The 15,551-nt window shown below is 28.8% G+C and overlaps 4 protein-coding genes across 6 annotated transcripts; 1 reads left to right on the top strand and 3 right to left on the bottom strand.

Annotated features, from left to right (window-relative positions):
* Window positions 1-412: 412 nt before the first annotated feature.
* On the bottom strand, window positions 413-1,680 carry LOC139986422 (uncharacterized). Its single transcript, XM_072001736.1, has 3 exons — window positions 1,100-1,680; window positions 656-884; window positions 413-582 (listed from the first exon to the last, which is right to left on the bottom strand). The coding sequence occupies exons 1-3, from the start codon at window positions 1,234-1,236 to the stop codon at window positions 499-501; spliced, it is 450 nt and encodes a 149-aa protein (XP_071857837.1). The 5' UTR covers window positions 1,237-1,680; the 3' UTR covers window positions 413-498.
* Window positions 1,681-1,800: 120 nt separating this feature from the next.
* On the top strand, window positions 1,801-3,779 carry LOC139986758 (uncharacterized). Its single transcript, XM_072002337.1, has 3 exons — window positions 1,801-2,099; window positions 2,983-3,145; window positions 3,569-3,779. Exons 1-3 carry the CDS (start codon window positions 2,059-2,061, stop codon window positions 3,773-3,775), a joined length of 411 nt encoding a protein of 136 aa, XP_071858438.1. The 5' UTR covers window positions 1,801-2,058; the 3' UTR covers window positions 3,776-3,779.
* Window positions 3,780-3,933: 154 nt separating this feature from the next.
* Window positions 3,934-5,952, bottom strand: LOC139986580 (uncharacterized). Its single transcript, XM_072002007.1, has 3 exons — window positions 5,862-5,952; window positions 5,725-5,798; window positions 3,934-5,205 (listed from the first exon to the last, which is right to left on the bottom strand). Exons 1-3 carry the CDS (start codon window positions 5,950-5,952, stop codon window positions 4,126-4,128), a joined length of 1,245 nt encoding a protein of 414 aa, XP_071858108.1. The 3' UTR covers window positions 3,934-4,125.
* A 158-nt stretch (window positions 5,953-6,110) lies between these two features.
* On the bottom strand, window positions 6,111-15,517 carry LOC139986749 (DNA helicase MCM8). Of its 3 annotated transcripts, XR_011799709.1 has the most exons (15): window positions 15,270-15,517; window positions 11,350-11,490; window positions 10,990-11,231; window positions 10,791-10,923; window positions 10,451-10,701; window positions 9,914-10,018; window positions 9,457-9,600; window positions 9,160-9,379; window positions 8,659-8,822; window positions 8,292-8,504; window positions 8,089-8,213; window positions 7,789-8,011; window positions 7,534-7,671; window positions 6,835-6,961; window positions 6,111-6,534 (listed from the first exon to the last, which is right to left on the bottom strand). XR_011799709.1 is itself a non-coding variant. In XM_072002321.1 (14 exons), the coding sequence occupies exons 1-14, from the start codon at window positions 15,346-15,348 to the stop codon at window positions 6,902-6,904; spliced, it is 2,238 nt and encodes a 745-aa protein (XP_071858422.1). In that variant the 5' UTR covers window positions 15,349-15,517; the 3' UTR covers window positions 6,615-6,901. The 3 variants fall into 3 exon arrangements, 2 of the variants coding, with proteins under 2 accessions (XP_071858422.1, XP_071858421.1); XM_072002321.1 differs by lacking the exon at window positions 6,111-6,534 and having other exon boundaries at window positions 6,615-6,961; XM_072002320.1 differs by lacking the exons at window positions 6,111-6,534; window positions 6,835-6,961 and adding an exon at window positions 7,012-7,463.
* Between the last annotated feature and the right edge of the window lie 34 nt (window positions 15,518-15,551).

Below are 15,551 nucleotides of genomic sequence, written 5' to 3'. Positions count from 1 at the left end.
GAGTCACCAAAAGCAAGCCACTTAAATAACTCTTTCAATTTATGCGGCGAAATATTTGAAAGAAAAGTTTGAAATAAAAAGTTTCGACAGAAAATTATTACGTGATAGATTACGTGTTCTGAACATCACCTCCATTTTTTTTTAATTGAGCTATATATTTTTGAACACCTACGATTGTAGCCTTTCTCAAGACGAATTCAAATATCACGATCACTGAAGATCACGGACATAATAACGAATGAAAATTCATTAGGAATTCGTCGTGAATGTTTCGGAAAGGTGTATTCTCAGCTTTATTGATAAAAACTCGAAACTATAAATATGATTTTAATTATTTTATATTATATTTTATAAATAAAATACGATTTGTCACTTGATGAAAGAAAGATACAAATAACAAATTATTATTAAAATTATCAAATATAAACGACCATAAAAATTCGAATACCAGATATTTTACTTTTACGTACATTATTTTTACACAAGTATAATATGCTTTTAACACTGTGGTGCACAAGGATATCGTACTGAACAATTTGGCTGTTGATTGCAGCATTGGCTATGCCGATACCATTTATCTGTCTGTTAAAAGAAAGCCAAGTTAAACCAAGTTAAATGTTATAACTGCTCCATTTTGTTGGATACTTCTACATACACCCTGTAATAGATAACTTCGTCCTGGAATAGGATACAGCAAATCTGTTCCAATGCTATCCAAATTTGATGTCATTATTATATCAGCAGTAGAACTATATGTAATAAGGGGTCTTCTCATAGGCATTGTCCAAATAGGTTTACATTCGTCAGGACTAGGTTTTACATGCCATGCGTCTGGGTCATATAAACAATTATATTTTACACACATCATTGGTTTCCTAGTTTTCCTAAAGATTTCAATGATATATCATGAAAAAATACTTTTCAGATAATATTAATTTTATATCTTTATATAATCTAGTTCATTTCTAATATTCTAATTCTTCCTTATCTAGTTTATTTTTAAATTTATTGTTATCTTACATTTTTACACTACTTAACAACTTAATACGTTACAGAAATTAATATATTCGAAGAAAAAGTTATAGAGTTTATCCCTTACATGCTGTCCATCTTATTAAAGAGACATCTTAAACGTCTAAGTTCTTGACCAGAATTTGAGACTCTGTTAGAAAAGCCCCAACTTCCAAGTGTCTCTTCTATACTGGCACCATTGCTTTTTAAACATTTGTACGACATCTTTGATTTCTTTTTCGACCTATATCAATGGTATACAATTAAAATTAACGAAATTAATATAAGAAATAATAAACTTGGAAATTTTTTGATATAAAACATCTAAAAATATATTTTAAGAAGGTATCACATTATCATCATATGTTTTTTATTTTATTTCCATAATCGCAAACTTCATGTAATATTAAAACGCTAATATTCATACCATATGTATTATGAAATGTAATTTATGTATATACTTATAACACTAGTGGAAAAAGAAACAAAGAAGAAAGGTGACAAGATCTATGCTTTCTTTGTAGGTTTTACAACATTAAAAATGTAAATAACTTCATAATATGTTGTGTATCAATATATAAAATAAGTGAAAGATTTTTTTAGAAAGAGATGAGAATTCTTATAATAAATGTTGTTTGATTGCATTCCTACTAATTTATAGTTTTACAATTAAGTAGTATATTTATCAACAATAACAAATATTATATACATAAGTTTTTCTATAACTAAATATAACTATAAAATATATAAATAAATATAATTTTCTATAACTAACTAAATTATATTTGCTTTAAAACTATTTCTCGTAATGTGTAAAATTTTATTAGTGCTTTCTAATGTTGCTCAGTTCAAGAATGTTAACATGTATATAAACCACAACAAAATGCGATCGTTAGAAAATTTAACCTAAAATTCATCAACCAACAACATTTCAGGATATTTCACTAAATTTTAGTTTAAATAGAACACTTTCTACAACATGACAAATTAACAAGTACTTTGTTCTTAATAGTGCCCCTTAAACATATTACAAAACTGAAACACATAATGCAAACTACTGCAACATTAAAGCCAGCAACATCAAAATGGTTAGTTTAATAGTATAATAATACTATGCCATATTCTTAATTTCCGTAAAAATATATGTACATAAAATAATTAATTCTCTATAGTAAAAAAAAAAGAACAAGGTTGCAAGTAGGTATAAAAATAATAATAGTTCATGCAACAAATGTACTTGCATTGTACAATTACTTTACCTTCAAACACTAAAGCATTGTTGCCATTTGTTACAACTTGAATATGCCTAAAAAATTTCTTTCTAACAATAACATTTTACTGTACAACAGCTTTTTATCAAAAAACTACACACTAATATTCGGACACTTGTTACCGTTCTGCAATCTAACAATTCTTGGAAACAATTGGAATTGCAAAATAATTTTTTCTAATAATTATTTTGCATGATTAGCACCAGAAAAAATTAATATCGATATTTTTATAATACATTAAGAAATTTAACATGTCACGAAGAAGGAAGAATACTATCTTTAAAAGAAGATTGCCATCGAATTTAAGAAAGAAGAAGAATAACTTCTGTTCTCTATTGTACAATTCAATGTAATTGCTACGAAGGAATTATTCATGTATTTACGAGCGACACTAAATGATTCATATTCTCTTAGAATAGGCAACACTATATTTAGATCGTCATCTCATATACAAAGCTACAAATATGGAAATAGTGCTGTATCCGAATATTAACATGAGTCATTGTACATTTATTCATGTAGGAAATTTTACCAAGAATCAGAGATACTTAAGCTGATTCTGAAATTTCAATCATTTCGATTTACTTTGACTCGGAGAAGCATCCTTTAAACTTTTTGTCATCTTCAGCCGACTATCTTTTCTTATTCTCAGTAGCATTATCTTCGACAAAAATGAAATGAAATTTTTTCTACTTGATAGTATCCTTTGCAAATATCCAGTGAAGCAGGAATGTCACGAAGAAAAAACACCACTTATGCTACCGATATTTCTAATGATTCCTTTTGAAGAGAAGTCCTCTGTGGCGCCAAAAACATCGCCCAAACAAACAAAGACGGGTGTGAATGATATCCAAACTTCAGAGGTAAATTGTGGTCAGTACGTAATGTAAATACAATTATAATCTAAACTTGATGATTCAAATATATAAATGAAAAAGCACGTGTGATAGCTCGTGAAAAATCATAAATAAATTATATTAAAAATCTATCTTCTTCCTTCCTGAAATCTACCTGTGCATATCAGAATCTTCGAATATAAATTTCGTACACAGACATTTACAATAGCTCGTATTAATATTCGGACAGCATGGCATGTGGGACATTACTATTATATTCTCGTAGAATAAGTAACACGACATTTAAATCATCCAGTTTTATACGATGCATCAAATACAGGAGTAGTGCCGTGTTCGAATATTAATGCTAGTAACTGTGCATAATACGTATATCGATAATATCAACGTAATTCAGTTCTCATATGTACTAAATATTAATATTTATTTCAGTTCAGTCATTTGAAATTTCCTGAAATGCGAAATGGTATTCTATCCACAAGATGTCATTGTGTACATAGAGATGGTCTTCAAGATTCCTGTCCACTGAGTCAATGCCAAAAAGAACCCGAATGCCTTGATAAACCATGGCCCAGTTGCTTACCAGCAAAATACTTACAATCTCGACATCCAGAACAGTATCCACCATCCAAACAATGATACTGTCAATACTCTAAAGCTTATGTAACTTATATGTATATAATACAAATATAATAAAAATAGTAATATATAATAGTTGAGTAAAATAACCCATTTATTATTTAAATATATTTTATTACTATATTTATTGATGCTTTTACAACATACATTATTTATATGCATAAAAAGTATGCAAATATTGGAGAACACGTATAAAATTTTTAGATACATTTGTGATAATTGATATTCGACAGAAATATATAAACTATACATAGTAAAATAGACTCATAACAGAATGATGAAAGGAAAATGTATATTTAGCACATAAGAAATAGAATATAATAATGGATACGTACTGATAAATATTTTGGTTAACATGGTAATGGACACAGTGGTAAACATGGTGATGGACACATTGATAGACACATTGGTGGACAAGGTGAGGAACAGCATGGTGGACATGGCGGAGGACATGGCGGAGGACATGGCGGAGGACATGGTGGTGGACAAGGTGGAGGGCATGACGGTAAACATAGTGATACACGCGGTGAGCATGGTAATGGACATGGTTGACACGGTGAACATGGTAGGCATGGTGGACACGGGGGACAAGGCGAACACAGTGGCGGACAAGGTGGACATGGCGGGCATGGTGTACATGGCGGGCATGGTGTACATGGCGGGCATGGTGTACATGGCGGGCACGGTGAACATGGTTGGCATGGTGGGCATGGCGGACATGGTGGACATGGTGGACATGGTGAACACTGTGGGGGGCAGCATGGTGGGCATGGTGGTGGGCATGGTGGTGGGCATGGTGGTGGACATGGTGGTGGGCATGATGGTAGGCATGGTGGTGGGCATAGTGGTGGGCATGGTGGTGGACATGGTGGTGGGCATGGTGGTGGGCATGGCGGTAAACATGGTGGTGGACATGGTGGTGGACATGGTGGTGGACATGGAGGTGAGCATGGTACACAAATATTGTAAGAAGTACAAGGTGGTATACAAGGAGTAATACTGCATGGTTGACAGGGTTGACAGGGTTGACAGGGTTGACAGGGTTGACAGGGTGGTAGTTCGATACATACAGGCTTACACTTCGTATTGCTTGGACATATTGCCTTTACATTTGTACAGCAAGATTTTTCTGCACCATTGCAGCATACTAATCTACAATATGCAGCCAGAGCAGCTTCCCTTGCTTGATCAGCACAATAAAATTTCCTTAGTGCAACTTCCATATCTCCCAATTCTGTTAATTTCAACAACGCGTTGCGCCCTGGCATACAAACGGGATATAACTTTGTCATACATTCTGGTCTACCCATACAATCCCACACCATACATCTATCTTGTAAACCATTCCTTTTGATACATTCACATCTATATATAATACCTGCTCGAAAATCAAAACTTTTACATTGTTTAACTGGAATCTGAAATTTAATAATTAAAATTTAGCTCCATATATAAATTGATGTATTAAAAAATATAAAATGATAGAAGATATTTTTTCCCAAATTCGGTTAAAATTATTTTTAGTATTATTCTATTTTGTAACAATACACTTTCTGTACTGGTACTAAAATATTAACTAAAGATTTTAATTTTCATTTTAAAATAAAGAGAAAACCATATTCAAGAAAGTATCTTCAAATTTTAATGAAACTTATATGTACTGTACATGTGTATTCGTTGTATATCTATGTATGTGCACATATACTGTATATATTATTGGTTTCTATCAGCAAAACTGACTCAATCGATTCTTTTGTTAGAAATAAAAAAAATTTATATTGTAAAAAATTTCTTACGTTTCCTTTAACCATGATAACTGTATATATTATGTTTATTTTTCGTATCCCTTACTTTTTATGACAATAAATGATTTATACAAAAGCTGTGATTATTGAGTCAGGTTTCTTCCCTACTGTACATTACGCATTTTTAAATCGATTCGTACTTACACAATCAGAAATAGGTGCACAAGGTGAAGAACAAATAACAGGAGGTGGGCAAGGTGGCTCATCCCATTCACATGCTTTTCTATAATGAACAAATTATAATTTTATTCATGTTCGTAATTTAGTTTCAACATTTTCTTACTTTCTTTCCATAGAACTAATCAAACATTTTAGTTGCGCTAATAATTCTCGTCTTCTATCACAATTAGGATTTTTTCCGTCACAAGGCATTTCTAATGGTAATTATGTTCAAATAATTGAAAACAAAAATTTTGATTTTATCCAAGTTTTATAAAAATTGAAGAATATGAATTTTGTTACATATTCATTATATTTTTAGCATATTTCCACTCTATTTAATTTATTTTTCGTTTTATAACACTGGAATGATTTATTTAAAAAAAAACGACTACATCGTCTGAATATGTCTTCAAAACATAATAAATGAATAATATCTTCGCATAAACTTCAATTGTCAGTTATTTCGTATAATTGGTATTATCAAAATTTCATGTATATGACATCATAAAAAATAATATACAACAAAAAAGGAATAAAAAAGAAAAACAATGTCTTGTGGAGGAAGTCCATTATCATGTTGCACACCATCTTGCTATCCACCTCCTGCATCCTGTATCCAGTACCAGTTACCCTCTTGTCCGTCGTGTGTACCTTACCCATGTGTTCCACCAATTTGTGTAGCATGCCCACCACCATGTAAAATTACGATATGTACGCCACCAGTGCCGTGCGGACCTTGTCCACCGAAATGTATTCCATACTGTCCACCTGCATGTGCTGCACGATGTTTAACTAGAGTTACAGCACGATGTCTTAATTGAATTGTTTCAATGTTAGAAGAATAAAAATTTATATTGTTTTTGTCCGTCCGGCACAGATTAGGAACGATTACTATGCTAATTTGGATATCAATAATAAATATATTTTATACTTTGGTTAGCAGCAGAACCTTAGATATATATATATATATATATTTATATATTACATATGACACTATATAATTATGTAAATGAAATATATAATCGTTTATACATGTTAAAAAAACAAGGCATAAAAGAATTTTATTACACAGATTTTGCAAGGTCACTATACCTCCAGCACGTGCTTCAAAACCAAAGATATATATTCCCAAAAGACCTTGTCGCAGACCTGGTTGTTTTCATAAACCAAAACCAAGATGCTGTCTGTACCTGTATTGGCGTCTTCCGTGTAAAGCTGACTGTTTTGAAGTGTAAAACCATATAAAAACTGACAGATAATGTAATGTAATGTAATGTAAATTTGTTTATTTCATATTATCAACAATAATGCCAAATATAATATTGTAGTACAATCTTATAATAATTTTGAAAAGCATCATCATATCACAACACTTGATGCTAATCATTAATGCTAATCACTGCAAAATATTATTTATTGTTTATTACAATTACAGTGTCCTAAAATTAGTGTAACAACATAAATTACTTAGATCTCGAGAAACACAATGAAATAATATAATAAACATTATATATATATACTTAATCTAAAGAAATAAATTTGAACGTATTACTATCCATTTTCAATAAAATGCCGTTTTCGTTTAATTTCGCAATAAATTCAGAGAAGTCACTCATCAAAATTTTCTTATCCGATACGATTTCACGCAATCTTTTCATAGAAAATAACTTACTATTGTTAGAAACTGCTTCTTTTCTTAGTATGTTTATAAATTCTTTAATCTTTGAACAAAAAATACATATTAGTACCTCACAGTCTCCCGTTATTGTAAATCTATATTAACTTACTTACTTTTCGATTAGTTATATTTTTTGTACCTAAGGATTGGCAATTTGTAATTTTGTCATCAAACGTATGTTGTAAAATTTCTATCACATCCAAAGCATCTGTTTCTATTGCCTCTGTACGTAATTCCAATTTTGCTCTAGCCTATGTAGGAATTTTAATTTTCGTTTCATGAGAAAAAAGATATTTCAATTCAAAATCTATACATATGTATATGCATAGATTAAAAATTCAAAATAACAAACACAAAAATAATGGAACCTCTGTTAATCGTATCATAGCTTCTAATTGTCTATTACAGACAGATAAACCACCAACTTTATTATTCTGATCTCGAAGCTCTAAATAATAATTTTGTAATATGTTAGCTGCTTCTTTAGTTAACTTCGGCTTAACATATTGCCGTGCATACGCAATATATTTTCTGAGAATTGACTGTGGAATGATATTCGTATTTTCTGCTATAGGAACTTTCAGTCTATCTCTAAAAATTTTTTTATAAAAAATAAATATATGTTTATATATGTTGAACAATTATTATGTCTAATATGTTTTAATTACCTTAATGAAAGTTTAGTTGTATGTGATATATTTATATGTTGAGATGTACTATTTTGCACACTATTAGTTGTGTTGAAATCACCATGAATTGACATAACATGATTACATAATAAATCATCTATGTGCTATTGCAAATAGAAAATATAATCTTAATTAGAAGTATTCACTTGTGTATGTATAACTATTAAATATTAAGTATGCACCTTATTCGGTTCATCTAGTAATGAAAATATTAGATCAAAACGTGACAAGAGAGGAACACTCATTTTTAAGTTTTGCAATACTGTTTTGGTTCTATTAAATCGACCACCAATTGGATTAGCAGCTGCGAGAATTGATGCTCTAGCAGGAAGAGAACATATTATTCCAGATTTAGCAATGCTTACGCTTTGTTGTTCCATAGCTTCTAATAAAACCTATAATTTAAACAATTTGCTTTTTAATATAAAGTAATAAATCATAATCAACTATTCATTATACGAATATGATATTAAGAATGCTAAGTTTTGATTAATTTGATATTTAATAACTTTATAGCAAAACAGCTCTAAATAGTTCTAACAGCTTTACCGAATGTTGTTTATGCATTTTGTCAAATTCATCAATACAACAACAGCCTCTATCTGTCAAAACTAATGCTCCTGGTTCTAAATTAAATTTATTATTTTTATTTTCTTTTGTTAGTGTTATTGTCAAACCAGAAGATGTACTTGAATTTCCACACACATATACACCTATAAAAATCATTGTTACAAATTCTTCGATAATATACAGGGTGTCTCACCTAATATTGGCATCTTGATTTACATCACTTTTATTATCCGTAGCGAAAAATATTTCAGGTAAAAGCTGAATGGCTTTATGCATTCTGATATTATTAATTATTATAAAGAGTGCCGAACTGCACCGATTAATGTATTAAAGGATATATGATTCCATTAAAAAAAAAGTTGACCTTCACATAATCTTGACATGCTCATCTACAGGAAAATTAATGACGTCGGAATATAAAGCCATTCAACTTGTATAATAGTAATTTCTAAAATAGCAACGTTATTCGTTTTGTTGTACCTTTGACAGCAATTCGCTCACAGGCTTGTAACATTTGCGATTTTCCAAGACCAGGATCACCAACTACTAATACATGAATATTTTCTCGTGATTCTGAATTTTCTACATTTCCACCAAATAAGCTCAACATCAGTCCGGCCTTGACAATTTCATGGCCATATATACTTGGACATAAGGAATGTACCAACAGCGGAAAAATATTTGGTGTATTATATACCTCCTATCAGAATTAATAAAACATAAATACTTCACAGGATAAATTACTTAAATTATAACATATATTCTCAATTCATATACCTTTATTGCTAAATAATCCTTTATTGACATTTCATTATTTATGATATTTTTATCCTGAAGTCTTTGTTTATTATTAATTATCGTAATAGCTTCCATGTACAAAGAAAATGTGATTTTATTTCGAGGCTTTGCATTATTATTACCCTATATAACACAGTATGTCAGATCATAACATTGTAATATGAATAAAAAACCATAGATTATATGTTTTTAATAAAATATAGGCGAATTATCTAAAGCTAACGATGCAAAAATATGCTTAAAGACAAAAATATTTAGTTAAAATGAGAACATTATAAAATAGAAAAGTTAGTTTCTCAAAAGAATTTTTTGAAACAATTCCTGTATATAAATGCCCCAACTTGTTCGAAAATCGATTACAAATATAAATTAAACACTTAATTGCAAACATTGAAACTCTTTTGTAATCTACCACATATATCTAAGTACACTTTACCTTTATAATTCCTGTTAAAGTAATATCATCTCCAGGCATACAAGTATTGACTAAGTCATCCATTAATTCGATATCAATCATTCTAGGCATACTTCCTTTACTATTCTATACGAAAAAAGATATGTACATATATAAAACACGCCAGCAATATTAATGAGTTAGAAGTTAATTCATTTTCGACAGTTTTTAAATCTATAAGTAGAACTATTTATTCTTTTGTCGCAATATTATTCACACTATCTATATGAAAGAGTAATGCTATGAAGAATCAATTTTTTTATATTATTTACGTTTATGATGAATTATTATGACTGTTTTAAAAAATATCGTTTTAAAAAATTTCATTTGAGTAAGAGTATAAATTTAATTGTTCGAAACAATTTATTCAAAAATTAATGAGTAGTTTTATACATAGTATATAACGTAATAAATTTATTAAAATGAATTGTAACTCTGAGCTTCATTTATATAAGCATACGCGCACGTACTCGCACAAAATAAAAATGATCTTTAATTATTTGCAATAGAAGTACAAACCTGATCGTTATTTGAAAGTTCTTGTATTTTAATCGTTTGAAATGAGATACTTTTCACCAATGATGAATCTAATATCACACGAAATTTAGATATGCCACATGTATTACATATTCTTGGAACTGTATAAACTCCTAATGGCTGTTTCACTAGTTTCTGTAAATTACATTTACGACAAGCGAACATAATCCATTGTGCTAGATGTTTTATGTGGCCTACTCTTATTACACAGCCTCTAATTGATACTAATCTCCCTGTTAAGAAAATTAAATATACAAAAACAGAATTAGGTCAGAATTAAAGAAAATTATGATTTTTATTACTCAAGAAATTGTATACATACCGTAAGAATTTGCTTTCAAATCTTGCAAACACATAATCGGTTGATAATTTAATATTTTTATTCTAACAGTAGAAAGTGTACTTATAATATTTGCAGAGCTTAAACTTTCTCGTGGTACTGTATTTAAAATTTGCTAAAAATACAGAACTTAATATTTCGTGAATAAATATACTAATTATAAAAAATATTATAAGTATACCTGGTGTACAGCCAATTTAAAAGAATTTAAGATATGCAATGGATTTTCATATATATCTTTCTTAAAATTGGACCATTCATCCATAAAAATTTTATCATTGCATAATTCACATATGTCAATAATAAAAATTATGCCATTTTCTAAATTTTCCAACGAAAGTAATGTTAACAATCGTTGATGTCTATTTATAAATCTTTCTACTATTTGTATTTTTTTAACTGTATCAGAATCATTTTTATAAACTAAAAGACAAATTATTTTTCCAACATTATTACTTATCTATGAATTAGTTTTATATAACTATTGTATTTTAATTTGCCATTAACCCAATTTAATAAAAAATATAAAAAATGTTTCTACCTTCATCAGAAAAAAATAGCTTCCATCCATAGTATGGAATATTGAAATCTACGTAAGTATTATCTACGTTTAATAAATTATATGTTTCAATAGGGTCCAAACGTTGATATTTCTTTTCATCGTCTTGATTGTCATTGTAATCTATAAATTATTAATTATATAGATATAACATAAATAAGTTTATATGTATATCAAAATTAAAATTCCAACAAATAAAAGTTTGATTATTATGCCATTAGAATCTAACGTTTAATGCTTAAATACACTGCTTAAAACAATTAGAGGATTGCTATTATGAACGATTTTATTACATGAACCAATTAAACAAAAGTAAAAAAATCCTATGATCTTAATATATTGACATATTATTCATCATTATTGTAATAAAAACTGACTTTAAGACAATCGTTAAAAGAAATATGAAAAAAAAAATAATTGACAAATATGAAAATGAAAAACGTCAAAAATCAAAATAAGATTATTCCATACACTAAATTTAACAAAGTGAAAGTAAAAGTATTTTTTAAATTAATCATTTTCAAATATAGATACTTCAATATGTAAGCGATTTCGAATAATTGATGTATGTGTTAGTGGCAACACATTTTCTTAACGATATTATGGCAAATAGCCCACCGCTATTTAGGAGGAGGAATCAGTAACGGCCTTGGCAGGATGCTCGACTGAATGTTTGGGAAATCATCGCCAACGATTCCAAGTCGTTGTACTATGAGATGTTAATAATATGACTATTTAGTTAGATGAAGAGTAAGATAGCTTTAATTGGTGACAAGCGACCCGACCGTGACGTCATATTGCCAAAGAATAAAGACTATGTCTAAGGTTCTAAAAGATCTGGTCACAGAATAAGGAAGACAGTAATGCTTTTTGGTAAGCGAACCTATCCTGACAAATTTCTAATATACACGAAAGAAGGCATGTTTTGGTGTATGTACAAATAGAACTCAACCTCTCCAATTTCGATGATTCTTTTTAATATGTGGTTGGAGGCGTGATCCTGAGCAACTTTTTCCTACACATGTCAGTGGTGAACGGCCTTGTTCCGTTTGCGAGAGCAGGCGAAGACTGTCTCGTCGTCGAAGAAAAGACCTTCACAGAAGTGCAGTTCGGTAAAACTCCTTGAGGAACTGCTACAGATTTATATTGTACTATATATCGGAATCATCGAGTCCGCCGCACATGCTTTATTGTAGTTTGGAGTTTTCAAACAGGTGAGTCATGGATCAGAATTGTATAAATTATTTATTATTTACCATTAATATTTGTTACTTATTGTTTATTATTCTTATGTTTATTAAATTTGCTTTTTTGCAAATTGTAAGAATGTTTGGTGATTACATGGACACAAACTATTATTCAGGTGGTTGAACAGTAATAGTAAAAAAACCAAAAAATATTTTTAAGCTATTGGAAAACATAATTAAAATCATTAAACTTTGAGTTTCTGTCAAATATTAACAACAGATACACAAAGCTATAATAATACATACACATATGTATTAGATACACAATCGTGTATTTATTGGTTGTTCTTTTTTTGTTATTCATCATTCGATAAAATTTTAATTGCTAATCATTACAAGTTTATAAACTGACAACTGACAAGCAAAAACAATAGCGTGGCGATCAGCCGATGGTGGCATAGACTGCCTAGTCCATGCGTATATGGAAGGGAAAGGCTCCCTGGTAGGTCACTGAGGTCTCCGAAAAATCGCTTACGCGACAACTAAACTTTGTTTTAGTAGAAATGATTTTAGAAAATTGATTTTTCAAATGGCTGAACTAATTTAACTTGCAAGATATCCAGCTGAACATCGCTCCCGACCAATTGTATATTGTGAAACTGACGACATGGGTTTTGAAACAGATACATACAAAGAGTTTATTTACTAGATATTTGCGAAAAACTGCTACAACAGAGAATTCTACATAGAATTGAGCGTTTATGACAGCGTATGCGTCTATATTAGTTACCAACGAACGGATAAAATGACCTGGTCTCGGAAGCTTTTATTTATACATACAGAGGGTGGAAGGTGCTTGAATATTCAAGATGAAAGTTCGTACGTAACATGCATATGCAAGGTTATAAGAAATGTCTTATAACTCAATTAAAAATCAATATCATCAATGCATTGGGTTTGAATTTGGGTTTTTTTCAATCGCTTCCGTAAGATGATAACAATTATTCTATTTCGTAAGATAATATCAATTATTAATTTACCTATTATTTTTATAATTAATTTGTTATTATTTCACGTAAGCCCTGCTATATTGAAAATTCTCACAATGATACACTTAAACTAATAACTACAGTATTTTTCTAATAAGTATGTTACAAATCATAACACTGTGGTACAGTACACATATTCTAATTTATAATAATAGTTATTTTAATTTAAAAGTAATAATAGTAAAATAATATATATATATAATATAATATTAATATAAATATAATAATAAAACAATAAAATAAGGCGATGGATATCAAATATGTACATAATCAAGGTATACATAAAAAACTAATCGAAGATCCATCTTCTTTCTCCTAGATAAGGCAAGCAGTTTATTTTGTAGAACTATTTATTTTATAGAAAAGCCCAATATGCCAATTAAATGCCAAAAATGAAATTTGCCACCCCTAATAATTTAAGAAAAAACATTTCGTGACATTATGTTTGAACCACTCTATATAAACATTAAGTCTAATAACTAGACAAGATTATAGCTCTATTTTAAATGAAGGTGGAAGAAAACCACAATAGAAAATTTTGTATAGTTTATCTTCTTATGATACAACTATACTTACAAATGTATCCATACATACAACTGTACTTTTTGTTAATAAAATCCCATCTTCATTATTTATATTTCAATATTATAAGTGTTAATTTAATTATAGATTGCTTCTGCATATAAACACCTCTTAAAATATAGTGTTCTATACTTGTTATATTTCTATTGTATATTCCTAATTATGACATATTATAATTGAATACAAATTGCAATTATTCTTTTTCTATCTTAATCTGTTATATCATGAAATGTTAGTAATATATATTATGTCTATGAAAATACTTATAAATTCTGATAGTTAATCAAATAGATCAATACCAAGATTATGTAATTAAGCATACATCCAACTAAACTAATTAAGAATGCTAAATAAAATGAGAAAATTTACAGATTATTATGTTATTTAGATGTATCATATATTATTATTAACTATTATATATATATTATTAACTATTAACATATTGATTAATATATAAATCGACAATGATTCACAAATATATTTTCATATATTTTCAATATATGGGCTACTACTAATTTGCATTCATATATTATGAAAATCACCTGTAGTCTACAAGCATATCTTTATTTACATATACACAATACAGGCTATATAACCTAAAATACAAAAGTATATGATATATGCATAGAAACATTATATACTTAAGACACTGAAAAAAATTTAAACACTATAGCAGACAATGTTAATTGCATAATAATTAAACATCTAATGATAATTTAATAACTTAGAAACCCATATTAATACTTTCATTTATGTATGATCTCCATAAATTCATGTTGGCTTTGAGTCATAAATTATTGAGCTTACCTTAATAAGTTTCTTTGAATGTAAAAAGAAGCGATATGTGATAAAAAAGACGATCATCATTTCTCCTTTTCACATATAATTAACGTAATTTTACTATATTATAACACACTAAATAATCAATACTTAAAAAAACGTTTCGTATATTTCAAATATTAAAATAAAAACGTGATGTACATATGTACAAAAGGTAAACACAAATTCATTAATTGTATTTGATTATATTTCACTAAATTATTTAAAACTATAGATTTATTAAAATGAACAAAGAATATCTTACTCTTTTTAGATTTTGATGACTTCTTTTTACCAAGATACCATTTGTTCTTATAAAAATTGCTCGGTTTTCTATTACTCATAATTACAAATATCTAATAAATCTCAATTAAAATTACTATAAAGTTGCTACAGAATATATTCTATTCCAATTCCTACATTTCATTCATACATTATACATACATATATAATTTGTCACTTTTGAAATTTACTAACATATATTATATAAATAGACTATGACTGATTTTTCCACTTATTACTTTCACTGTTTACATTAATTGACTGC

This window comes from Bombus fervidus, chromosome 4, assembly GCF_041682495.2.
Source record: "Bombus fervidus isolate BK054 chromosome 4, iyBomFerv1, whole genome shotgun sequence".
In the NCBI taxonomy this organism is placed as follows: domain Eukaryota; kingdom Metazoa; phylum Arthropoda; class Insecta; order Hymenoptera; family Apidae; genus Bombus; species Bombus fervidus.
This window is presented reverse-complemented; position numbering and strand designations above follow the sequence as displayed.